Consider the following 25485-nt stretch of genomic DNA (forward strand, 5'->3'; position numbering starts at 1 on the left):
CCCCGTTCCCGGTGTTCCCCGTTCCCGGAGTCCCCCGTTCCCGAGGGCAGCTCCGAGGCGGGCGCTCCGATCGCGGCCCGGCCCCGCGGGCGGAAGGGGCGGCGCGGGGCGGGCGCTGGGGAGGGAGCGCGGCGGAGATGCCGGTGAGGGGCTCGTTTAGCGCGGGGTCAGCGGGGATTACCGCGGGGATTACCGCGGGGATTACCGCGGGGCAGGAGCCGGGCCGGGGGTGGTTAACGGAGCGGGGTGATTGACTCTAACCCGGCCCCGCTGCGCGGCCCCCGCAGCCGCCGGGGCAGCCCCGGGGCGGGCTCGCTGTCCGTGCGGGCCGAGCCCCGGGTAACGCTGGGCCCTTCTCCTCTCGCCCCACCCAGCTGGCCAAGGACCTCGTGCATCCCTCGCTGGACGACGAGAAGAGAAAGCACAAAAAGAAGCGTCTTGTGCAGAGCCCCAACTCCTACTTCATGGATGTGAAATGTCCGGGTAAGTATTTCAAATGTTTACGCCTTGCAGAGGGAGTGAAACTAATTTTGAGTGCTGTTCATCCTCATAAAACAGCTGCTTATTATATATATGTATTATATATCTTATATACATTTTTTATGTTTTTTTTTAATTTAAGTTTGGTTTATCTGTTCTATAGAGATAAAGCTTTGTGTACTGCTTTGGGTTTTTTTAACAATAGAAGTGTTTTCAACCTTTTTCAAAAGTTAATGTAAACAATGAGCTTTTTATTTTTGCTGGAGGTCTGGCGTGAGGTTTTTCTTGTTTGTTTGTTTTTTTTCCTTTAGGAAACCCTTACAAGTAAGGAAAAAACCAACCCCCTGGATTTGCATGTATAAAAAGTGAGATTAAATGGGTGCCTTAAAGCATCCGCAGCACAAGTTTCAAGTAGAAGACAGCATTAAAGATTAAATCCTTTACAAGTTTTCTCTCTCCAAAAATTCCTCTTGGCTAATTAGAAGTATTTTTCAGGGGGAAAAATTGAAAAGCAGTGAAAATCCCTTTTTTTAAGCCATGTATAAGTGATTTCATTCTTTCTTAAGTCATGGAATTTGTAAGTTGTAGACAAAAGCGTTGCACGAGGAATTAGTGAAGTTCCTCTGTGCAAGTCTTCTGATTTAAATGTCATGTGTGCTTTATAGAATGCAAGCCAGCACCTGCCTTACCGGTACCAATGATTAAACAGAAAGCAAACAGAGGTTGGAACAGCAGTGTTTGCATTCACAGCTGCCAGACTTCGTCAACAGCAGCGTTCTCCTGTTACAAGTTAAATATTTCTCCGGGTAGAAGTGGGTTTTTTGTGTTCAGCTGAGAATGCTAATCCAGAACTGCTGCACTTCTTTGCAGGACACGTATTACAGGCAAATTAGGCCTTGTCAGCCTTCGGGCTGTGTTGATTTTCGGATGGGGAGTCCTTAGTTCCAGTTTCTGTGCTTTCCTGTGGGCGTAAGGAAAAGCGGGTCCTTCAGCCCACAGCCGTGACCTTCCTTTGCCGTGGGGTGTTGGGCACTGAAACATAGATGCATTCTTGGGCAGGTGCACTTGGAGTGTCTGACTGACACGATAAAACCATGCTAGAAATACCCCGTGGAAAGTTCAATAATGCTGTTTTCCAGGATGCTACAAGATCACCACCGTGTTCAGCCACGCTCAGACAGTAGTTCTGTGTGTAGGGTGCTCAACTGTGCTGTGTCAGCCTACTGGGGGCAAAGCCAGGCTCACAGAAGGTAAGGGGACACGTTGGACTGCCCAAATATTCCACTTACAGAAATGCATTTTGTAGCCTGAGAATATTTTAGCTTTGATTCTGGAAACTGATACTGGGACACTTTGCAAACAGCTTGGAGTTGGCCAGTAAATACATTGTTAATGGACCCCAAATTGGGAATTCTTCTTCAGATTCTTGTTTTTAAAAGGCAGCTAAACAGCTACAGTGTCATCAAACACGCTTCATTTTAGACTTGTCATTTCCTTCAGCTTATGTCATAAAAGCTGCTGTTTAATTCTGAGCTATGTTTAGAGTGTTCAAAAGCACCACCAAAGGAGGAGGGTGCTTTTGGCAGCCTGAAGTGGTTGTGTGTCACTGCTACTCTGGGTGGCTTGCCTGCTTGTTTTTAAACAGCAGTGCTTAAAGCAGTTCCCTGGCTCACATTCCTTAATAGAAAATTGGTTTGTATAAATTATAAGGGAACAAATAACCACTGATAATTATGTACAGATAACTGGTATGACACCAGTATCTTGAAATGTACTGGAATCACTTCAGGGTTTAAAAAAAAATTAAAAACCAAATCCAGATTTCATTCATTTCTTGTTTAAAGGACAAAAGGTAAACATATATACAAATTACATATAGGAGTGCTTATACCATGGGCTACTACACAGGGGTAGAGTAAATGAGGACAGAATAGCTGAAGTCAGACTGTGGAGCAGTTGAAAAGGCAGCAACACACCCAGCAGCTTTTTCAGTGTGGGGTCTGTATCACTGAGGAACGGGACAGTAGAGTGACATTTTAAAAGGCCTCTGGAAGAAATAGTACACCTTGCTCTTACTTTAAGATGAATTATATGACAGCCACGTTGTTCTGGTTGAGCTAGAGAAGACTTATAGTGCTAAATCTTCACCTCTTGTACGTGAAATTTGAATTTACTGGATCAGTTTTCCTATTTACATTGGATGGACAGTTTTTCAAGGCAGTCTAACAGTTTAAGGACTATTCATATCTATACTATGTGTTTCCTTTACAGGCTGCTCATTTAGAAGAAAGCAACACTGAACACTTCAAGCATGTGTGTTTGGATCTGTGTTCCTGAAAGCCTTACCAGTTTAAAAATGCCTGTTCCTACAGCAATGTAATTATGATTGATTTTGTAAAAATTACCTGCTATTGCTGACTAATCTGCTGGAATCTCTTTTTCAATAAATGATTGAAATAAATGATGGTTTTTCCTGTAAGTTTGCAGACAACTGAGCTCTATTTTTGTAATTTTACTTCCAAACAGTGGTAAAAGCCTTGGACTTGGCTGCATCCTTCCCCTTGTTAATCATCAACTACAGCAATGTCATGCATATAGTGACAGAATCTGCTTTTAAGAGTGCATTTTGTATATTTTATTACTGCAGCTGCCCTAACTGCAAGGGTTGTGGGAGCTGGATAGATTTAAAATGGCTCCTTTGCTTTCAGTGTAATCCCTTCACCGTGTTGGGTAACATGGGGATAAATAAAAATGTGAAGTTGCTCACCTGTGTTCAGCTGTTTCTCTGGAATGCATGGGTTTTCCCTCCCTCTGGTTTGGTCTCTAGACTGCATTTGGAATTCTACTCTGAGATTTCTATACACAAAAAAAAATAAAGGAGTCTTTTGCAAAACTCTGAAAGCACTCAGGATAGAGAAGGCATAAAATATATAAGCAGCAGTGAGTCAGAACTACACTAAGAGCTGTGAATGGCTGCATATTTTCAGTATTAAATACTGACAGTAAATAATTAAACAATAAAGAAACAGGGGTTTAATTAGTTTTTAAAAGCCAGGCCTTTCTAAATGGCTGTCAAAAATGGGTTTTGTTTTTAACCATGAGAAAACATTAAAATAAAATCTTGCGTGTATCTTACTTTACTAAATAATATCTCAAGTTTTGCATCAACGTCTCTTTCAAAGGATCAGGTGTCTTGGTGAGCTAATTATTTTTGGGAATTTCTATTTAACCAGTATTCTTTTTACGACTTTTAAAATTTGTACATTTCTAGTCAATAAAAAAACCCCAACAAAACCTGATATAACAAATAGTTGCATTTGCAAGGTGAGTTTTATTTCTGTTATTTCAAACAGTGAACACTTGTAATTACCAGATTCAAAAAGTTGGTGTTTGCTACAGAAACAGATATACCAATGGCATATACATGTCTTCTAAGGAAAGTACAGTTGTGTGTCAGTACCATACCATGTTTTCACAATAAAGGTTAAAACATGAGTAAGTCTATCATGAAAGCTGCTCTTAATTGACCAGTTTGCCACATGCAAAGCCAGTCCATCCAATAACTGGTTTCAGAACAAAGATCAAAGCAGCACTGTTAGTTCAGTTGTGACCTGAATACACATGCTAAGGCCAGACTGATTCCTAATCTCCCACATCTCTGCCTTCTCTTCCTCTGCCCCAAAAGGGAAGAACTCATGATTTAGTAAACACCACGGCAGAGAATGTCAGTGACCCATTCTGTTCTAGGCACTGGAAGATGAAATACAGACACCATGGCATCTCCAGCACTGCCCATGTGACAACAGAGGCTTTTTAAAAGCCTTAAGTTACAGGAGGTACAGTACAAACAACATGGTATGCACATAAAAAACTGGTGGCTGAACATTCTATATGGGGAGTGAGACACTATCAGTGATCTCCTGGTGGTAGAAATGCCTTAGTTCTTACCATTATTCATTTTCATACTTCAGATATTTACATTTATTAGTGTTTCATCACATGCAGACAAGGATAAACCTACACCTTCCACATTCTGAATCTTTGTCTAAACCCACACACAACAGCCAGAGACTGAAACTTGTTTTCTCCCAAGTGTGCAAAATTCTTTTCAAAAATAAGTACCATTTGCAAACAGGTGCCTCATACAAGCCAAATATGTTATGAATCCTAAAACAAGTGCTACTTTTCAGATTTTCTAGATTCCAAACATTTAGTTTGGTCTATTTCTATTCATGTTCTTGAACAGGAAGACGAGTAACTCAGAGCTTTTTATTCTCATGCCCTGTGTAAAACAAGCAATGGCTTCTGCTGCTGCAGGTTTACCAGGCAGTAGGTGCTCAAGAGTGGGGAGGAAAAAAAAGCTGCTATTTGTAGAAGATGCTCACCTCCAGTCCTTCTGTACTGGATCTGTCAGACAACACCCAGACTTCAGTGGAAGGGGAGATAATTTATTGCCTGGCCAATGAAAGCTCATTCTGAAGAGCTTTCTTTACTGATTGGATATTCTTGAGATAAAGACAATTATTAATGACATTATTAATGAATAAAAAAGTGAAGTTTTGGTGAGTGGGCCAGAAACCCCAAGCAAATGGTTTAGGTATAAGCTTTGACTGTTTTAAGGCACAAGAATGATTAAATTATGAAGAGTAAACTAAAACAGTCCTACTAGCTTCAATTAAAAATGTAGGTAGAACACTGACCCCTCAAAATATTAAATTTCTTGGTTTGTCAGTCTTGGGTGATAAATGTTACCACAAGCACCCTGGGAACAGAGGTGGCAGCAGAATGTTCATCACAGGGCAGGTAACAACTATGAAATCAATACTGAAAACACTAACTTGGGAAAGAGGCAGGTAGAGCTATTTTCTGCTAGCTGTTATCCAAGACATCTTGTTCCCTAAATTCAGAGAAGCAGAGCTGCAAAAGAGTGCAGGAAAGTAAGTACTGGAAGATATTTTGTGACAAGATACTTTATTTTGTCTCGCCTGGAAATACTGTCTGGGGAAGTGAGGGGGGGTTAATTTTTGAGACAAAATTTTGGAGATCTTACGTTACTATATTCCCATAGTAAAATTAAAGATTAGGGAATCCCACACCTCAAGTGCTGTGTCCAGTTCTGGGCCCCTCAGTTCAACAAAGACATTGAGGTGCTGGAGTGAGTCCAGGGAAGGGAACAGAGCTGGGGAAGGGTCTGGAGCACAAGGCTCATGAGGGAGCTGGGGGGGCTCAGCCTGGAGAGGAGGAGGCTCAGGAGAGACCTCCTCACTCTCTACAACTCCCTGACAGGAGGGGGGAGCCAGCTGGGAGTTGGGCTCTGCCTCCAGGGAACCAGCAATAGAACAAGAGGAAATGGCTTCAAGCTACAGCAGGGGAGGGTCAGGTTGGACATCAGGAAGAATTTCTTCACTGAAAGGGTGGTCAGGCCTGGGAAGGGGCTGCCCAGGGAGGTGGTGGAGTCCCCATCCCTGGAGGTGCTCAAAGAATGAACTGGATGAGGCACAGAGGCTCTGATCCAGTTGCCAGGGTGGTGCTCAGCCACAGGTTGGACTCGATGACATTGGAGGTCTTTTCCAACCTTACTGATCCTGTGATTCTATAAAAATGCTTCTTTGGAACACATCACAATTTCTTTTTCAGCCTTGAGGCAGACCTCCAAATGGAGCAAAGGATGGTTTTCAAAAAAACCTCTCAAAAGTCTGTGAAACTTCTACTACTGGTTCAAGAATGGGCTTTACATTTTATTGAGTTCCTAATTCCTGTGTGTAAACGAATATTTACATTACAGAATACAGTGCCACTTCTGGCTACCAAGTTAGCATGTGCATCATTCAAAAACAAAGGGACAGTTTGGCAGCTCACCATGTTGTGCCATGTGGGTGTATTTGACTGTAGAAATAATCCCCTTATTGCACAGTAAACTATTTTCACACAGTCTCTATGTCCAATAAAAATGGATGAGAGAACATCTGAAAAACAAAAGGATTTGTACTTACATTGCTCTAGCTTCACTCTTTCCTAATTCTTAACAATCCACAGCTCTGACAAAAGCCTGCTTCTGGTATAAATCTGCATTCTGGAGGTAGCATCAAGGTTTGGGTTTTGTTGGGTTTTTTTAAGCAAATAAGAAATGTGCTATGGGAAAACAAAAATCAACAGTGAAACCCTTTTTCTTTAAAAAGTAATACTGAACAGTTTTGGCAGACTGGAACTGTGAGAATAACAAATAACATCTTTGTGTGCTCAAAGCAAGGTGTGAAGTTTTTCAAAAGGCAGATAAGTTTTTGTACTACTTAGTGCAAAAAACAATGCTAGTTTTTTTTAAATCTTGGTCAAGTGTTTCACTAGTTGATAAAAATAACCTACTAATGTAATGATACTTACACATGTACTAGAGGAAGTCAAACTTGACTGTTACATTCTCCTTTTCTGTGAGTTAGGAACGTCCCTGAGAGATGAATTCCAGTTACATGTAAGCTTAGCACCATTAGCAGAGGTTAATTAAGTGAATTTTTGATGCTTTTTCTTCCCATATTCTCAGTGATCTCGGAGCCCAATTACACCTTCTCCCTTTATTGTTCCTGTTTCAGCACAGTGAGTTTGTTACACACTGCCAGGTTTTCAGTCTGTGCACTGTGCCCGTTTTTCCTTGTCGAATTCCCTGGCAATCTTTAAGGCAGTGCTGTTGAGTGACACCGACTGCATGTTACAGACAATGGTGACAATCACTCCTCTGGGTGGGGCACCCCCGGGCCCAGGGCCCAGCTCCTCAGGCAGGATGAGGAGGACACTGCTCGCCCCCACTGCCCCCCCTGTGTGGGATGCATAGTGTCTCTGCTGCCTGCAGCAGCCACACTGCTGCTGCTTCTCCACCACAGCCCAAGCCATGGCGTATTTGCCATCCCTGTCCCACGACACCTCCGTTTTTGGCACCGGGGTCCACATCATGGACACTGTGCCCGGCTTGAGGTACCCGGGCAGAAGTTTGCCAACGCTGCTTTTAAACTGTCCAGCTTGGTAACTGTACAACAAGGCATTTCCAAACTTCAGGAGGTCCCCCACTGAGGACAGAAAGCCACCACCAGCCCACTTGTAGGAGTTGTCCACGTAGGGTGCGTTGACCAGCCGCCCCTTTTTGTTGTAAACATAACACCTACAAATCAAGAACATTCAGCTTGTCACTCTCAGGCACTGTGCACATCGATTTTAAGCTGCCCTACCTTGAAAGAGCAAACTGAGCATGTATTAGCTTGTTGAGATTTTTTTAAAATATATTTTTCTTGTATATATTCATTGCAGAAAAATCAACAAGAAATTCAGACAGGAAAACAAAAATTAAGGTGACTTCTTTGGTTAGAAGCTTGGTTTCAGTACAAGTACTCATCCTACTTACTCTTAGGATATACTAAGAATAAAGGCAATATACAAATAAGACATAACAAAAATCAATAGATCAGCCAACAGAGATTTTTTGTTAAATCCCTGTACTAGATTTGAAGTGGTTTAAAGAAAGAGGAATTCTACAACAACAGATAATCAGACACTGAGCTGAAATGTCACTGCAGCCTTGGGTGACTGCTCTGACTGACTCCCCCCACTGCCCCATTCTGGTTGCCATATTCTACAACAAAGCAAGAAGCATGAAGGAGTCTTACAAAACACAAATTAGAAACTGCCAACCAGAACTGCAGAATGAAACTATGAGGAACAACACAACAGCAGTGCAGAATGAATTATGCTTTTGAAAGAAGCCGTCCAATCATGCCTTGATTCGTTCCACACAACACGTGAGAAGGAATGTTGAATAAATAGGTAACCCACTGAACTTCAACCTTTGGTCTTCAGACCACATAAGGTCTATGTACTACTTGGAAAGTTCTGAAAAGGAACAAACCTATCTAGCATGCACTTACATTGGAAAGATTTGGGGAAACTTCTGAAAGTTATAATATTGAAAATCAGAGGTTGAAGCAAAGAGAGGTGAATGGTCCAAGATCCAAGACAATCATCAACTCTGGAATTCAGTGTCTCGTTGCCCCCACAGTGAGTGTTTTGATCACATAAAAACCCTGCTACAAAGGCACTGAAATGCCTGCCTTACACCTCTAAAAGATCCTGAACACAGATTTTTAAACATTTTCTGACCAGTTAAATATAGTATAACCAAACCATTAAACAAACCTCAGCATGTCAATACATTCTGTTTTGAGGCATCAAGCTACTTTGTGGAAGCAAACCCATCACATCAGCATCTCAGTTCTGCCTAACAATTAGTAGCCCAAAAAAGACCCTCAGAACAGCATCTGTCCCAATTCTTTCATCCCTACCATATTTCAGTTTATAAAAGGATTAATATATGCACATGTTTAATAAACTTCACTGTACAAGCTTGATAATTTATGAGAACATCATGAGCATCCAGATGAGCTTCTGAGCCTCCAGCCAGAGAGCCTCTGAAATTTAGCAAGCAAACTAAATATCACCCCAAAGCAGTAAAGCTGTCCCTGAGCAGTCAAAAATGCTTTGTGTCTATGTGTGCACACACACACCCTGAATACACACTTGTATGTGAGTACCATAAACCTCAGATTCAACATGGTCATCATTCTGTGAGAGCATTTGAGAAGCCAAACTTTTAAAAAGTTTTGAGTCTCACTTCCATGAGACTTTTACCACAAACTGCTTGGCCATTCAATGGAATTCTTGTCCCACACCAAAATTTAACAGGTGAGTCAATAATCGATTTCAGAGCCCAGATGGGAAGGTCAATAAAATATCAGAGAGAGACAAGAAACCCACTATATTGGAATGGATTATCCAGTTACACAGATTTCTCTGGGTTCGTTGTTGTGTGGGTGGGTTTTTTTCTTTGTTTGGGTTTTTTGGGTTTTGTTTGTTTAGAGATTTGTGTGTGTGTGTGTGTGTGCTTTTTCCATGTTAAATTAATAAAAAAAAATCAACTGGTAGAGCACTTCTGTGTTAAACAGAATTTTAATTCTGGTCAAAATTGATAACGTCATTTGATTCATGAAAACCCTGTGTTATTGTGAGACTATTACAATTCCATGGAACTCTTAAAATGCCAGTATATTAAGCAAACCAAGACAACTCTAATTTCCAATATAAACTCCTAGTTACTCCTTATTTTACTGTATTTACATTTATGTGCTTATTTGTACCCAAAGTAAATGTAAACTTCCAAGACACTCCTCCCACTTCCCCCACATTTACTCTTATAACAGGAAATACTTATTTCCTACTCTAATTTTACACACTAATTACAGAACCAATGCCATGGTATTGGAAGCAGCTCCACGACTAACTTTGAGATAACACACAACAGTTCACTTCAAAATCTGGAAAAAAATTTTCACACATTCTTAATTCAGTTGGCTTAATAAAGGCAGAAAGAGCAACAGTTGTTGGGGGGAAAAGCAAGTTTCATCCTTGCTTACCTTGCTCTGTTATATATCATTGCTTCATTGTCATCCAGTACAGTGGACAGCATATCCAGATCACGAAACATTTTCAGCATATAGTCTGTAAATTTTTGTCCTGAAGCTCTCTCCACAACAGCACTTAAGAGAGTAAAGCCATATGTGGAGTACAAGAACTGACTGCCTTGAAGAAACACAACGAGAAAGGGAAAAAAACCCCATTAATGGCACGATGTTTAAATGGAATCACAGCTATATGTAGGAGTGAATAATCAATTAAAAGATTACCTCTCCACCCTCATTTTAATATCACATGAATCACAAGTTTATGATACCAAACCCCAGGAAATTCTGTACTGCAGAACAGAGCAAAACCCCCACACAGACACTCGTTACTGGACTCCACCATCCTCATAACACGTAAAACTATTTGAAACAAATATCTCACCAGGAGAGCACACTTCGGTCTAAATTAATAGAAACTCACCTGGTTTAAAGAATAAAGGATCATTTTTAAATATCTTCAGTGATTCAATCACACTTTCAAATTTTTCCTTCAAATAATACTCTTCCTGCTCAAACTCCTTATCCCTCCTGCCAGGTTTTGAGTTCCGGCCTTTCGTCTCACCGTCGTGTTCTTTCCTTGGTTTGGCAGAATCAGTCTTTTCAATCCCTTTGCCTTCTCTTTGTTCTTTATCCTGATGGGGTTTTGTTGGCTTCAGTGCTCTGTTTGCCTTTTCCTTTTCTTCTTTTACTTTTGCAATATCTTTTTCATAGTGACGAATCCCACTCAAGTGTGAAACCAACAGTCTTGTCGTGATAGTGACCTGGGACACAGGATAATGTGAGCTCCCTTAATTAAAACATAGGGACCAAAATCACCAAACAAGTTAAATTCACCATGACAAGGAACAGACAAAGGTGTAAGACCTTTCAAACATCATGTATTAAACCCAGTAAAAATATATACATATATATGCACACACTACACACTTGATGTAAAACTGAATTTTCAGCATTGCTTTTCTGAGCAGCAACATCAGTACTTGTCTAAATGATTTTAGGGTTTTACAGGTTCAGATCCAGGCACCTGTACACACACAGCTATGCAGTGGCAGGAACAGAAATTAAAAAAACCCAACTTAATTAATTGTTACCAATAAACAATTACATACCTTTTCACCCTCGTAGACTTTTTCTGGAAATTCAGGGACATACTTCTGCACCGGAGCATCTAAATCCAACTTCCCCTCTTCCCACAGTTTAGCCACAGCCATCATTGTGAGACACTTGCTAATGCTGGCTATTCTCATGATGGTCTCTGGCTTACACAGGACACGGTTCTCCACGTCAGCATAGCCCAGACCTTTGGGAAAATGAAACACTCTGCTAGGTGCTTTGCACAGACACAGGCTGAATTAATTATTTGCAACGATTTACTGGCCTCTTAAATGTTTTTCCTCCAGCTAAACTGGGATATGAAGCATTGGACTATGCCAGCTCCTGCTCTAATTAAGTTAATAACTTTTTGTGGTAGTAGGAGTAGTTAATCAGAACCCATTGGATTAACCAATGGCACCCCAAGTTACTGATTAAGACTACAACAAACCTAATGATAAATTAAATGGAAAATTAAGCCAAAATTTACACTCCTGAGGTCAAATATTCAATGTATAAAACCCAAAGAGACCAAATCTAGACTGTAAAGTAACTGAACAACAGTCATAAACACTCCTTTCATGAATTAATGATTGAAGCAGTAAAGGGTCTTATTTTATCAATACACAAATTGAGAAAGGAAATCACTCACAAACTCACAGCAGCGACCTAAGCTGTAAAGCTTCACAAAACAGTGCTGTTACACACACTGTTTCAGCATCACTCAGCATGACTTCAATTAAAATACAGCTTAACAGTTTCTGTAACAGTGTTTTCCCATGTAACCCCACAAGTCTGGTAGCATGAACTGGAATTAATAAGGCAGTATCAGAGTGCCATACTAGGCTTCAGTTTGAGCCAGGTTTGAAGGAACTGTGCAAGTGATGCTGCAGTATAAAAAGCACCAAAATGCAGCAATGACATATTTGCAGTTTGCAGGACAAGCAAGTCCTGGGCACAATCAGTGCACATCTGTCTACATAAAACTGTAGTCTAACGATTAACTACTCAGGAAAAGTCCCAAATCTTGATACAATATAAGAAATAAAGAGCCATGCCAGTTGCCCAGGACCCTTTCTCTTACACAGTTGCTACCCAAGTGCTTGCACAGTGCTTGTGAGCACAGATGCTGTTCCTCTCAGGGAAAACACTCCCAGACCTCACACCATTCCCACCAGTTTGGCCAGGAAGCAGGTTTGGTACCCTGCTCACAGAGCACAAGCACCTCACACCTGCTGATGTTTTTCCCCCTTGAAGAAAGGGGGAGGAGACCCAAACAACCTGGAATTCTGCTGGAGCTGTGATCCCACCCCCAGCTGTCCCACAGCACTGCTGTTCCCCGTGTCCATGTGCAGCTGGGAACAGAAGGCTCTGCCCTGCCTTATGCTCCCACACCTAGTGGCATTTGCCTTGCTACTGGATGTGGCATCCTGGTGACAAACCACGACCCTGGCACTCCTTCCCTCAGGCACTTCCCTACCTGCCAAGGAAGGGATTCTACAGAGGTCTTATAAAAACTTCTGCTTTCATTGCCAGGTAATGTGAGACCAGAAAAATCTCTGATCTGAGAAAGTTTGTAATTAAGTTTTAGCAAAAAATTCTCATTAGGGCACCTTACAAAAGGTACCAGAGGCTCTCCCAACCCACTTCTGTCATGATGAAAGAGAAATTAAGCCCCATAATCAGCTTTATACACATGTAAAAGTTCACGGAACAACCGAATGTCTGAAGAAAGTTAGTGACAACTCACTTACAAACATTTTTTTCTTCAAATTCTATACAAGATAAAATGAAATACGTTGCCATTTACTACTATCATTTAAGTTGTAACCAACATATTGGGTTTTTGAAACTCATGAAAATGTTTCTGAAAACAGACACATGTTTTTAGGTTATTTTTTAACATCAAATGTCTACACGATATGAGCAGTACTAACACACTCTACTTAAACCTAAACTGTGTAACCAGAAAAATCACTTGCAATTTCTGAAAGGATCACACCTTCCCAGCAAAAATCTGCACCTCAGCCCACAGATGGGAGACAGGTCACCAAATGTGAGCCATTGTTATTTTGACTATCCCTGTGGGGAGAACATTTCTTTACCTCCTAGATACAGCTCTACCAGACAAACTATCTATTGATTGGAGTGTCTGAATTGTTCATTTTTAAAATGTTCATCAGCTCTCCACAACATGCACAACTACTTCCTCCATCCACTGACCTTCTGACCAGACTTCCTTTCCATCCACAGAAACTCCAACTATTATACCTGGGATTCCTGCTTCATCCTGTCAAAAAAACCCAGACAGAACACATTTAAAAGGATCTTTACAGTTAAAAACCACCTCCTCCCAAACCTTTAAACTGCAAGAGCAATCCTACAAATACACCTGTACATTGTTGTTTCATTACAGTTAAAATTTTGTTATGTACCAGTTGGGCTGAACTGATACAAACTGCTTTTGCAATGCTGTCATTTTTATCCAGCCTCTGGGAAAAACATAGCTAACAACAGTAACCACATAAATAATTTCTTTAATAATTCAATCCAATTAGGGAACAGGACACGTAAGAAGAACTGAACAGAAACAAAACATGACAGAGTTAACATGTAACAGGCAAACTGCATCACCTATTGGCAAGCAGGACTTCAAAGGAGCTTCGGCTGGATTTTCAAAGTAACTACAAATTACTTTTTAAACAGAATCCCAGATTATGCTGAGCTGGAAGGGCACCACAAGGATCATCCAGTCCAACCCTCAGCCCTGCACAGGCCCATCCCCAAGAGTCCCACCCTGTGTCCCAGAGGATCAGCCAAACCCTCCTGGAGCTCTGGCAGCCTTGGGGCTGTGCCCACTGCCCTGTGGAGCCTGGGCAGTGCCAACCAGCCTCTGGGGGAAGAACCTTTGCCTGAGATCCAACCTGAGCCTGCCCTGACACAGCTCCAGCCGTTCCCTGGCTGCTGTCCCTGGTCCCCCCAGAGCAGAGCTCAGTCCCTGCCCCTCCTCTGCCCCTGCCCAGACAGCTGGAACCGCAGAGAGGTCTCCCCTCAGTCTCTTCTCCAGCTGAACAGCCCCAGTGCCCTCCGTGTCCTCACACGGCTCTTGTCTGTCCTTCCCTCAGCCTGTAGGGCCACCCCTGTTCGCAGTGCCCCACACTGTGCCGCTCCCCACAGCCCCCGTGCCGACCCGGCCCGAGCAGCACCGACACGGGCAGCGCTCCCCTCACACCTTGACCCTCCGCAGCAGGTCCCTGCTCCGCTCCACGGCCGCGCCGAAGCCCCGCGGGGGCGGCGGCTCCTCCTCCCGCCCTCCGTCCGCCTCGCCCCCCGCCCGCGGCCGGACCCCCACGGCCAGACCCAGTGCCAGCCCCCAGCCCCAGGGCCGGGACCCGGGGACGCGCCCGGGCCGCGCCGCCGCCCGGCACAGGGACCGGCACAGAACGGCCCGGCCCGGCAGAGCCCGGCCCAGGGACCGGCACAGAAGGGCCCGGCCCGGCAGAGCCCGGCCCAGGGACCGGCCCAGGGACCGGCACAGAAGGGCCCGGCCCGGCAGAGCCCGGCCCAGGGACCGGCACAGCCCCGCCATGGCCGGGCCGGACATGGCACCGCCCGGGCACAGGCACCGCCAGCCGCGCCCGAGCGCATCGAGCGCCGCGCCTGAGGGAGACACGGGACAGGCGGGGCGGGAGGAGAGCGGGGACAGACGGGCTGGGCACGGGAGGAACGGGGGTAAACACGGGGTAAACACGGGGTGTACACGGGGTGTACACGGGGTATACACGGGGTATACACGGGGTGTACACGGGGTAAACACGGGGTAAACACGGGTTAAACACGGGGTGTACACGGGGTATACACGGGGTAAACACGGGGTGTACACGGGATATACACGGGTTAAACACGGATTAAACACGGGGTGTACATGGGTTATACACCGGCTGTACACAGGATATACACACGGGTTATACATGGAATACACACGGGATATACACAGGCTGTACATGGGATATACACGGGATATACACGGGATATACACAGGCTGTACATAGGATATACACGGGATGTACACGGGATATACACAGGATATACATGGGATATACACGGGATGTACACGGGATATATGTGGGTTATACACAGGCTGTACACAAGTTATACATGGGTTATACACAAGCTGTACACAGGATATACACGGGTTATACACAGGATATACATGGGATATACACTGGCTGTACATGGGATGTACAGGGGTTATACACCAGGTGTACATGGGATCTACACCAGCTGTACGTGGGATGTACATAGGTTGTACATGGGTTATACACGGAATCAAAGAATCCCTTGGGTTTGAAAAGCCCTCCCAGCCCATGGATCCCCCCTGTGCCCCATGTCCACCTTGTCCCCAGCCCAGAGCACTCAGTGTCACAGCCAGGCCTTCCTGGGACACCTCCGGTGCTGGGCACTCCAAACCTCCCTGGGCAGCCTCTGCCAAGGCCTGACCACCCTTTCCTTCAGGAAATTCTTCTTGATGTCCCACCTGAGCCTCCCCTGGCACAGCTGGAGGCCGTTCCCTCTCCTCCTGTCCCTTGTTCCCTGGGAGCAGAGCCCGAACCCCCCCGGCTCCCCCCTCCTGTCAGGGGGTTGCAGAGCCAGAAGGTCCCCCCTGAGCCTCCTTTTCTCCAGGTTGAGCCCCCCCAGCTCCCTCAGCCGCTCCTGCTGCTCCAGCCCCTTCCCCAGCTCCGTTCCCTTCCTTGGACATGTTCCACCTCAATGTCCTTCTGGTCATGAGGGCCCCAGAAGTGGACACAGCACTGGAGATGTGGCCTCTCCAGTGCCCAGCACAGGGGATTTAGAGCTGATTCCTTTATTTAACCACCAAAAGCCACCTACTTTTGTGTCCACATGCAGTCACAGGCAGTATTTAGCAATGTGAGTCAAATCCCTGTGAATCCTCACCAAAGCCTTACTCCCAGAAAAGAAAGGTTTTTAGGGCACAATTCCTCTCTGCCAGGTAACTGGAATGCCCAGAGCCCCAGCAGGCTCAGCACCACCCACCCTTCCTCCTGATGGAGGTGGGTTTGTAACTCCTGCCAGCACCAACATGGCCTTGACAGAATAACCTGGGTTTAACCAATAGTTCTATTGCACTGACATATAAGAAAAAGATAGAGAGAAGGTGAAGGACACTTCAAGCCACAACAGGTTTTCTTAACTCTGCTCTCAACAGCAAACGACTGCAGGATAAAATGAAAAGAGCCTGTTTTATCAGGTGTATGCCAGGCAGAAGGGAAGTAGAGCAAGCTGGTCTAACACCCAGATAAAACCTTTTACCTGCAAGATGAGCATATTTGATCTTAGTCAGGAATCACTTACAAACGCTGAATCTTCCAATGCTTTAGTGTCAGCTTTCAGCCTAGAGCAGTGCCATGGCACAGCAGGCACATGCAGAGCTCTGAAAGAACAGACTCCCCTCTTCTGTTCAAAAGTGTAGCTCAGTGTTTTGAGATGCTAACCCAGAGATTTCCACCTTCTTCATGTCCCACGATCTCAAAAGTTGTGGGATTTGGCAGGCAGTCTGGCCAAACAGCTTTCATGTGTGAAGTCAAATGCAGACCAGATGTTACCCTTTTCACTGCAGGCATTTATTGCTCATTAGTATTTTGTCAATAAAGTTCCATTGCTTATCACAGTACAACTTCATAACCAACTGGTACAAGATGCTGTATTTACTGTCTTGTAACTCATTTTCCCTGTGTTAAATGTCTCTGGAAGCATTTTGCAGCAGGATTCTCTGCATTCTTGTATTAATCTGCTCAGCAGGAACACTCCTTGGCACCACACTTTTGAATGGGCCTGAAACAGAGCTTGCCATTTTTCTCTGATTTCTTTAATGAAGAGCTTTGTGTTAAATCCAGTAGCACAACATGACCTGCAGTTATCTGTTGTCTCTTCCTCTAAACTGCTGGTTTTGCTAACTTTGAGTTGAGATATCAGGCTTATGAGATTTTGAGGGTCTTCTACTTCCACTGATGGCAATAGAAAATGAGGATGGTGAGCACTAGGCTCATCCAATTCTATTTTAACAAAAAAGACAATATTTTTCTTCTGTCACTGTCCATAAGTCACTCAGAAGTATAGGCACAGATTCTCAGCTTCTTTATGTAACACGGCCAGAAAAGTTGGAGACCCCTCTGGCTGGGTGGAAAAAGCTCCACATGGTTGGTTTAGCACTAAACCAGCTGATTTTCCTCTGTCCTGCCTCCTTGCCAAGCCATACTTGGCAGATTTGAAGAGCCTGTGTGTTGAGATGGGCTTTATCCAGCTGATAAAGAATGGTGACACAATGAATCTCCCAGCAGAGCAGGGCTGTGCTCCCTCACCTCAACGCGGGCCAGATTTGGAGTCTCACCATCAAGAACCCTTAAAGGTTTTACAGCCTTTAAGACAAACAACAAATGCTCAGTTTGCTGAGTGCTGCTGCATTCACTGGCTTTTTCATGGTACTGTGACTGTGTGAGCTGGGGAACCCCAAGAAGGTTGGCAGCAGCTTTTGTTCTGCTCTGCAGTGGTGCAGCCCTCCAGCACAAGATGCAATATGCTCATTGCTCCTGGTGGTACCAGTTTGTGGAAACATCAGGTATTTGCAAATTGTGAGGCTTCATCAGCACTTCATAAAACATGACTCTCAAAAAAAAAATAAAAATAAAACCAACCCAAAAACATTCAGGCCTTTTGAAAACAATTTCATCACTTCCATCAGTCTTCCTCCATTTCTGCAAGGGCTTTTGTGGATCCTGATGTCTCAGCAACATTGAACAGATGTTATTGTGGCTGTTCCTGCTGTAGGTCTGGACTTTGATCATGTTATTTTTTGCTATGATGATCTCATTTGCTTTTCTAGTTCACTGACAAACTCTACAGTGACACGCCCCTAAATTTAACATTTCTATTGAAAAAATGGGTTATGTTTTTAACAAACAACATCTAAGGTTTGAAAGACAGAAAACAAGTGATGAGTATTAGTATTCCCCTGATAAAGGGCTGGTCAGTTCTGAAGTCATGACCTCAGCTCTGCTCTTTCATCCTATTAAATACCATTTGTAACTGCCACAGACCCAGACTGAAGCTTGAAGGTTCAGTGTGTAGGAAGGGGCTCTTAAAAATGTAGAAAGTAACAGTGTAAAGAAGCTACTTCTCTTTGTTTGGATTTATTGCAAAACAATGAAATGTTCCATTAATCCAATAGATTACCATTGTTCCAACTGGATTCCAATAATTAAAAACTAACTTTTAGATCTAAAAATGTTGAATCTAATGAAATACAATTAACAGACAAAAGCTAAAATTGTCAAAAAGGACTGTAATTTATATTTGTGCTAGGTAAAATGAAGAAAAATAGGAAAGGAACAACTAAAAATATTATCTATAACATAGATATGTGGGAAATTTATGTTGTTGGAAAATACAAAGAGTAAAGGGATAACGATTCTCTTGATCAAACCTGATGTTTCTACTCAGCACAAGAAAGATTTAAAAGACTTTCTGAATTTGAAAAGAATATAAATAAAGGGAATGTTAGATGTAGAGAGAAACTGAGCTGTGCTTTCTCTCTCTCTCTTTTCAGAAGCAATTTCATTTATTTGAGAAGCAAGAGACAGAATTTTTATTCCCCTCTGGCTTGAAGCATTTGTACAGTAGATGGCAGTAAAACCCCTCACCAATTTAACCAGTTATCCATGGAAGGAGTGGTTCCACTGCAGTGGGATCTCTCTTGGCTGTCCCAGAACTGCTGAGCTCAGTTATCATTACAGGTTCCTCACCCACATCCATTTTTTGTTTGCTCTTGGTCGGTGTAGCCGTTCTCAGAGCATTATTTTTTGTTTTTCAAGTAAGGGAATAGCTGCCTGACTATAGTGCCTATATCCCTGCAGTGAACAGTGCACCAATAACACTCTGTGCTAGGGCAGTTAGACTCAGCCATGAAAGCAGGCAGACTATCCTCTAAAGGCACATAAATAAACACATACTCACAGCTTGACTTTAGGATTAAAATTTTCCCTGGGTTGTTGTTTTGTTTTGTTTTGTTTTGTTTTTTTTCCCAAACTAAGGTTGCAGGTAGGTGAATCCCCCAACAGTTTAGCTGAGAAACATTAGTCAGGAACAACCCTTTAAACATGTAAGATATCTGGCCAAGAGAAAGAGGAGCATTAAAACCAGTGAATCTTCAGACACCGAGATCAACGTGTCCATCATCAGCTCTGCTTGAACTATGATTAAGATACTTGTGAATCAGAACTGTCTGGGGAGTTTAGTTAAACATGGCATGCTTTTTCTGCCCCTCACCAGAACACTGATCCTGTTGTGGCCACAGCAGCAGCACATGGTGCCATGGCCCTGTCCCCTCACAGGTCTCTTCCAGGGCAGCAGTTGTGGTCCCCAGACCCAACCAGGAGCCCAGGCAGCAGCACAGACCTGCAGGCTGGTGCAGAACCACAGCTGGGTAGCTTTATTCCCTCCCCACTCCCAACACAAGCACCATAAAAACAGCATAACCCTCCTTAATTTACTCCATTTCCCTGTGTACTCAGGATGTGTCACCTGGGCATTGTGTGCTTTCAGTAAAATAGAATATGAAAGAGTTCTATAGAGCCACACTACTACTGCCTTAGTGTCAGAAGTTGCATGCAGTCTGACAGAGGTTCCTAGAAAAAACAGGATAGGAGCTTGGGAAATATTTCCCATGTTAGGGACAGGAATGCTGAGAATACCATGCTGTGGTTACAGATCACCCAAAGGGCACACACATTTATTTTTCTTCTTTGCAAAAACATTAGTTTTGAAACTTCAATTTTGCAGTGCTGATTTCCTCATATTTTTAATTCAGGGTCTACTTGAAACCTTTTGGGGCTCAGAGGAAAAATAATTGTCACCAGCTGAAAGTGTGTAGTGAAGGAACATTTGTGAAATACATCAGTGTAAAAAAAGAAAACCACCACACACACACACACAAAGAAAAACATGCAGAGTTTTTTTCTATTTTCCTGAAGTTGTTCTCCAGGTACTTCTGATAGAAAACTAAGACAGAGAGGACTGAAGAATTTTGTCCATGAGAATGGCTTCACATTTATCATCTGAATTCAGTGGGTGGGTATAACTTTTCTGCCCTCTCCAGCTTCTTCTCCCCACTCAGTGGGCAGAGGTACAACAGACCCTGAGGAACGATGCTGTTCATCATCACTCCTCACAGTGCCAGAGGCACCAGGCAGCACCAGGGCCTTGGCCTTGTCCAGCTGTATCCTTTCAGGCTCCAGTATGTTGCTTCAAAACTAAGTAACCAATGATGGAAGGTGTAAAACACCTGAAAGATTAAACATATTAACCATAAGGTATCACTGTGAAGCTCAGATGCCCAGAGATACAATCAGGATGTGCAGGCACTTAGGAAAGCTTTCCAGCTTGCTGTGTAGAGCTCCTCACAGCTGGGGGATAACCACCTCTCTTTCCAGCCTTTCTCCCCACAATATCATCATGGCCAGTCTTCCCGAACAAAGATTTGGGAAAGGTCTCTCCCCACATTTGTTTCAGGCGTGCTGGTGATACAGGGCTTTGCAAATGGGGGTAAGGCCTTTGAGCCTGCGCAGTGGATTTTTTAGGTGAGACACAGTGTGTGCTGAGCTGAGCCCACCCTCTAATCCTGAGGTTCATCTGCTGGGGCCAAGCGAGCTTGGACAGTGGCAGTGAGGTGCTCAGGATGTAGGTTTGTTTAGAGTGACCTTCTCTTGGATGGATGGCCTCACAGGGCTGAACAAGCTCCATCTGCCCGGGTTTAGAGTTGTCCTTCTCTTCTGTGTGATCCGGGGCTCCCCTGCCATCTGCCACCATGGCACTGTCTGCACAGGCAGAGCTCCCATTCTCTCACTCCTTTCCCTGCTGGGGCCAGGCCCCAGCACTGCTGCGAAGCACCCCCCAAAATACAAAGCTCAGTGAAATGGGCAAGTCCCAGACAACTGTGAGTCAGGAAATGTGGTTGTGAGAACTCTGAGGGCCTGACACAGACTTGCTTGTGAGAGAACTGGACCAGGCAACTGCACCCAGTCATCCTCAAGTGCCAGTGCCATCTCCCAGCAGTGCCTACAAGTCAGGAAACAACCCCAACAGGCACATTTGCTTAGTCAGATACAGCAGCAGCAGGAAAAATGTGTTTCCAGGTTTTCTCTGTGACTCTTCAGGGCACAGCCCTGTGTGAAGGACACAGTCCTGATTTGCTGTTTATCTGTCCTGCTCAGGACCCAGTCTAGCAACATTTTCCAAGCCATTCAACATTATTTGAAGCTCCAGCATACATTTTTACTGATCACTATTGTCATAAGCAAATGCTTCCCTGCAGTTCATGCCAAACACTCACCCAGCTGTGTGTGCAGGCTGATTGCCAGCCCATTTTCCACACATTCCCTGCCCTAACTCTCCATTCTAGTGTGATTTCACCTACCTGTGCTGCCATTGCACCTTCATTTTGCTTTGCAGACACGTCCTGTGCCACTAAAACTGCTCCTTGTGAGAGCAGAGTGCAGACAGCTTGAGAAACTGCACAGTACAAAACAGGAAAAGGCCTCTTATCAAATTAGTAACGTCTCGGGTATTTGGGTGGAGGCCTTTGGCACTGGGCTGGAGTATTTTTATGGGAGTGAGGCCATGCACTGCAAACTCCATTCCTGTGCTCCATATTATTCTTCCCAAGCTGAGGCATGTTCCAAGAGAGCCTCTCTGAAGATGTCCAAGTGCACAATGACCATCTGCTACACAAATTGGTCAGAAGGGGTTTTACTCTGTCCTCTTTCCACGCGTGTAAAAAAAAGGGTGATTCAGGTTTAGTGGTACTTACACAGCTTTGTACTGCAACAGGATCATTGCAAAAACTAAAGTAGGTGTTTTATTTGTACCTTTGCAAGCAGAGCTATGGGGAACAACTAAGGACATTTTAAAAACTTCACTACTAAGGGAAGACAACTGTTTGGGATGACTGACTTCTCCAATAAGCACTAACTGTAGGACAGTTCATCTCTCCTGTGACTTGGAATAACTCATCAACTGCTTGAGTGGAAAATACTATAATCTACTTCTTTGACTCTGAACCAAACCATTTCCTTGGTTTAGATGCTACATGTCCTTTCTGTTGCATAGCAGTGTGTGTCAGGTACACATATAGTTATGCTTTAGTGTGATTAACATTGCTCAGTAGGACAGTTTTACTACCTGTATGCTCCTCTTAATGTCTGCCACTCAGCATGGGGTCTTTTCAGCCTTTCACCTCCAATAAAAACCATCTTTCAGTGTGAAGGTGAGCAAGACAAGGATGCATCAGAGGAGACTCAAGCTCAAGGTGTGCTGATGCTGCAGGGGAAGCTCCACTTAATGGATGATGACATTTGTTCCAAGTGGTGCAATGGAAGTTAACAAGTTCCTACTCGACTTGGTGCCTGTTAAATTTAAACAACAGCTGTGAGTAAAAAGCATTTCTTACGTGGACTGTTGTGTCCTTGTAAGTTCTCCAACAGGAAAATAAAATAGAAGCAAAGAGAAATCCCCATGTTGTCTGAGAGATGTGTCTATAACTCAAAGTGACATATGGTTTGCTGTTAGAGAGCAATGTCTTCATTATTGATTCAAAGGCAAAACAGACATAGGCAAGAGGAACTGGGCAAGCAGATTTCCAAGCTCTCTGGGTTTACAGTAGTTTAAATATGGATTTTTGCAATCTCACACCTTTAATGCAGTATGCAGGTGTCCCACTCAGATCACAACAATCTGCTCAGTGCCTTTGAACACCAGTCTTTTCTTTAGAAGCTGAAATACAGCATTGCAACCCTCACCGTGGGCAGCCCTTTGGTTTGTAAACCTGCACACCCAATGTCACAGCAGCTTTGGCACAAGAGAGAACTTTTTACTGTGCAATGACTATTAAAGCTCAGTTCTACAACACAGACTTTGCTCTAATGGAACTGTTTGTTTGACCAAGGCTTAGTCAAACAGGGAGGCCTGAGCTGCACATCCTCCCTGTGTGCACGGCCAGAGCCGTGTGTGCACCTGGGTGGGTTGGGAAAATGATCTTTAAAACAGCTTAGCTAAAAATGGCACAAATCCCCACACAATCCGCACTCCATTTAAACTTGGATTTTATTGATTCCATTTAATTAAATCCCAACTGTTAATAGCATGTGATTTACAAATATAGTGGATCCAGAGCAAACCCTTCCTGTCAGCCCTTTTGCTCACTGCAGTGTTCCCAATGCAGCAGCACCTACACTGACAGGGGAGCAGAAGGAGGAGTCAACAATTAATTGCTCAGAAAGGCAATAATCTCTGTCTCCTCCACACACAGACTTTTCATCTCAATCTGTGACATTAGCTCTCAGCACAGAGCACCTCCCATGGGCTAACAACCAGTTTGGGTTGTTAGCTGGGCTGCCTCTTGCATCCAGTCCTTCCCACCAGTTCTTAATCCCCTGGGAATGCCTTGCCCTCAGACATGGCAGCGTGTGAAGGAAATAAAAGAACACACACGTTTGCTACATGTTTGCCAACTGCAGAAAAGCAGCAAAAAATGGTGGGTTTGCATTTGTATTTTTTAAAGTGTTGCAATTTCCTGGGTAAGCTAATTCATTATGAAGTCCCAGCACAGAGAAATTTAACCCAGATTCTGCCAGTGTGGCAAGAACCACTGAGAGAAAGGATTTTTATGGAAAAATTTCCTGCATACTTTAAACTCAGGTGAGGGGTGACAAAGAATTTCCTGCTGCCTGGGCTTTGCCAAACATCTTCCTTGTGGCAAAGGAATGAGGTGGCTGCACAAACACAAGAGGAGGCTCTGGGAGCAGGACAAGGCATAACTACAGGGCAAGATTTAGAGGGAGAGGATTTATTCATCTGTACATCACCTTCATGTTGTCTTTACCCTCCCCACTGGCCTTTAGCCCCCATGTGCAATTCTATCTTATTGTTTCCTTTATTTGGCTACTTTCTCACCTAGTAAATCTTCCAGATACCTTTTTTTTTTTTTTTTCTGGACAGCCTGCACAAATTACATCATCCTTTTATCCTATTTCATAGTCTCCATGTGTGCAATAAAAACCAAGGAAGTAGCACAGCAATCCAGATGAAGTGGAAAGAAGTCTGGCAGGCTCATCCTTGCTGGCTGCAAAAAAAACATAATCCAGGAAAGATTTTGAAGCATTTTCCCAGGCTATTCCTCCAACTAATAGTCTTGTCAAGAAAAACATGACAGCTATTGGTGGACCTGCAAAGAAATGCTCTATTTTTAAACTGGAAACTCCCACAGATCTCTGTTCCTATCAATACCAATGTGTTCCAAATTAAAACAACTTACCAGAGCTTTGCAGCTGCACCATCCTGAATGTTCTATCACAAATTCTACTGCAGGGACACCAGACCTGCATGACTTTCCCCAGTGGCACAGTCAGCCATCAGTAGGTGGAGGACTTTGCTTGTTTTATCCAAAGAAACACTGTTAGCCATGAGCTTTGACTGAGACAGATCCCATGGATTCTGCCCTGACATTTCTGTTTGAATCTCGGGGCAAAAATAAAAATGACAGCCATAAAAGGAACAATCCCAAGGAGCAGAGCATGGTCAGGCTCTGGAATGGAAGACACTCAAAATCCTTTGCAGGATCATGGCCCCAAGCATATTTTAACCCTTTCTACCCATGATCCATATATTCCTGCTGTACAGAAATGAGAGGAATGTTCCCACAACCCTTCCTGTCTGTGTCTTATGACATGTGGTACTGGCAGGTGCAGCTGGATCTGCAGGATTTGGGGTTTTGTGTGTGTTTTTTCTATTTTTTTTTTTTTAATGAAAAAGATGCTGTTTAATCTTTATCCAGCTATTTCTCCCACTAGCAAAGAGACAGTGCTGAGTTGTCCTTAAAAGCCACAACACTCAAACCCAAAATACTACATCATGTCCTTTCATTTTGTTGCATTATGAGTCAGGAAAGAACAAATGGAAAGGAGTAGGGGGTGTTTTATGTGTCTGTAAGACCTCTGTGTGCTCCTGTTCCCCATTGTTTCCCTGTGGACTATCTAGATTGCTCACTAAGCTGCTGGCATTGTGAGGGGTATCCTGCATTTATGCAATTCTCAGCAGCAGCTTAGGAACTGGCAAGGCTCTGGCCTGCAGGAAACTAGATGGGTTTGCAACTGAAGCCAAGAAGATTATGCAAACTTTCTGTACCTTGGAAAGAGCACAACACACACTGAAGACAGTAAAGCTACACAGCTTCCCTCTACTCAAAATGCTATTCTTGTGTGCATTTTCAAAAAGCCCTCCATAGAGATAAAAAGCATTATCCTTATTTCCTCTGCTTTGGCTGCAATTCCCACTTAATCCTTCA

At 43.8% G+C, this 25485-nt stretch overlaps 2 protein-coding genes across 3 annotated transcripts; one reads left to right on the forward strand and one right to left on the reverse strand.

Moving 5' to 3' along the window:
* Nucleotides 1-91: 91 nt before the first annotated feature.
* Nucleotides 92-3241, forward strand: RPS27L (ribosomal protein S27 like). Of its 2 annotated transcripts, none has more exons than XM_027657696.1 (4): nucleotides 92-143; nucleotides 375-483; nucleotides 1620-1730; nucleotides 2752-3241. In XM_027657696.1, the coding sequence occupies exons 1-4, from the start codon at nucleotides 138-140 to the stop codon at nucleotides 2778-2780; spliced, it is 255 nt and encodes an 84-aa protein (XP_027513497.1). In that variant the 5' UTR covers nucleotides 92-137; the 3' UTR covers nucleotides 2781-3241. The 2 variants fall into 2 exon arrangements, with proteins under 2 accessions (XP_027513497.1, XP_027513498.1); XM_027657697.1 differs by having other exon boundaries at nucleotides 139-186.
* A 2889-nt stretch (nucleotides 3242-6130) lies between these two features.
* On the reverse strand, nucleotides 6131-14661 carry LACTB (lactamase beta). Its single transcript, XM_027657562.1, has 6 exons — nucleotides 14305-14661; nucleotides 13296-13362; nucleotides 11090-11280; nucleotides 10402-10741; nucleotides 9933-10098; nucleotides 6131-7630 (listed from the first exon to the last, which is right to left on the reverse strand). The coding sequence occupies exons 1-6, from the start codon at nucleotides 14659-14661 to the stop codon at nucleotides 7099-7101; spliced, it is 1653 nt and encodes a 550-aa protein (XP_027513363.1). The 3' UTR covers nucleotides 6131-7098.
* Nucleotides 14662-25485: the final 10824 nt, after the last annotated feature.

Source organism: Corapipo altera, unplaced genomic scaffold, assembly GCF_003945725.1.
Source record: "Corapipo altera isolate COAL_440 unplaced genomic scaffold, ASM394572v1 308, whole genome shotgun sequence".
NCBI classification, from domain to species: domain Eukaryota; kingdom Metazoa; phylum Chordata; class Aves; order Passeriformes; family Pipridae; genus Corapipo; species Corapipo altera.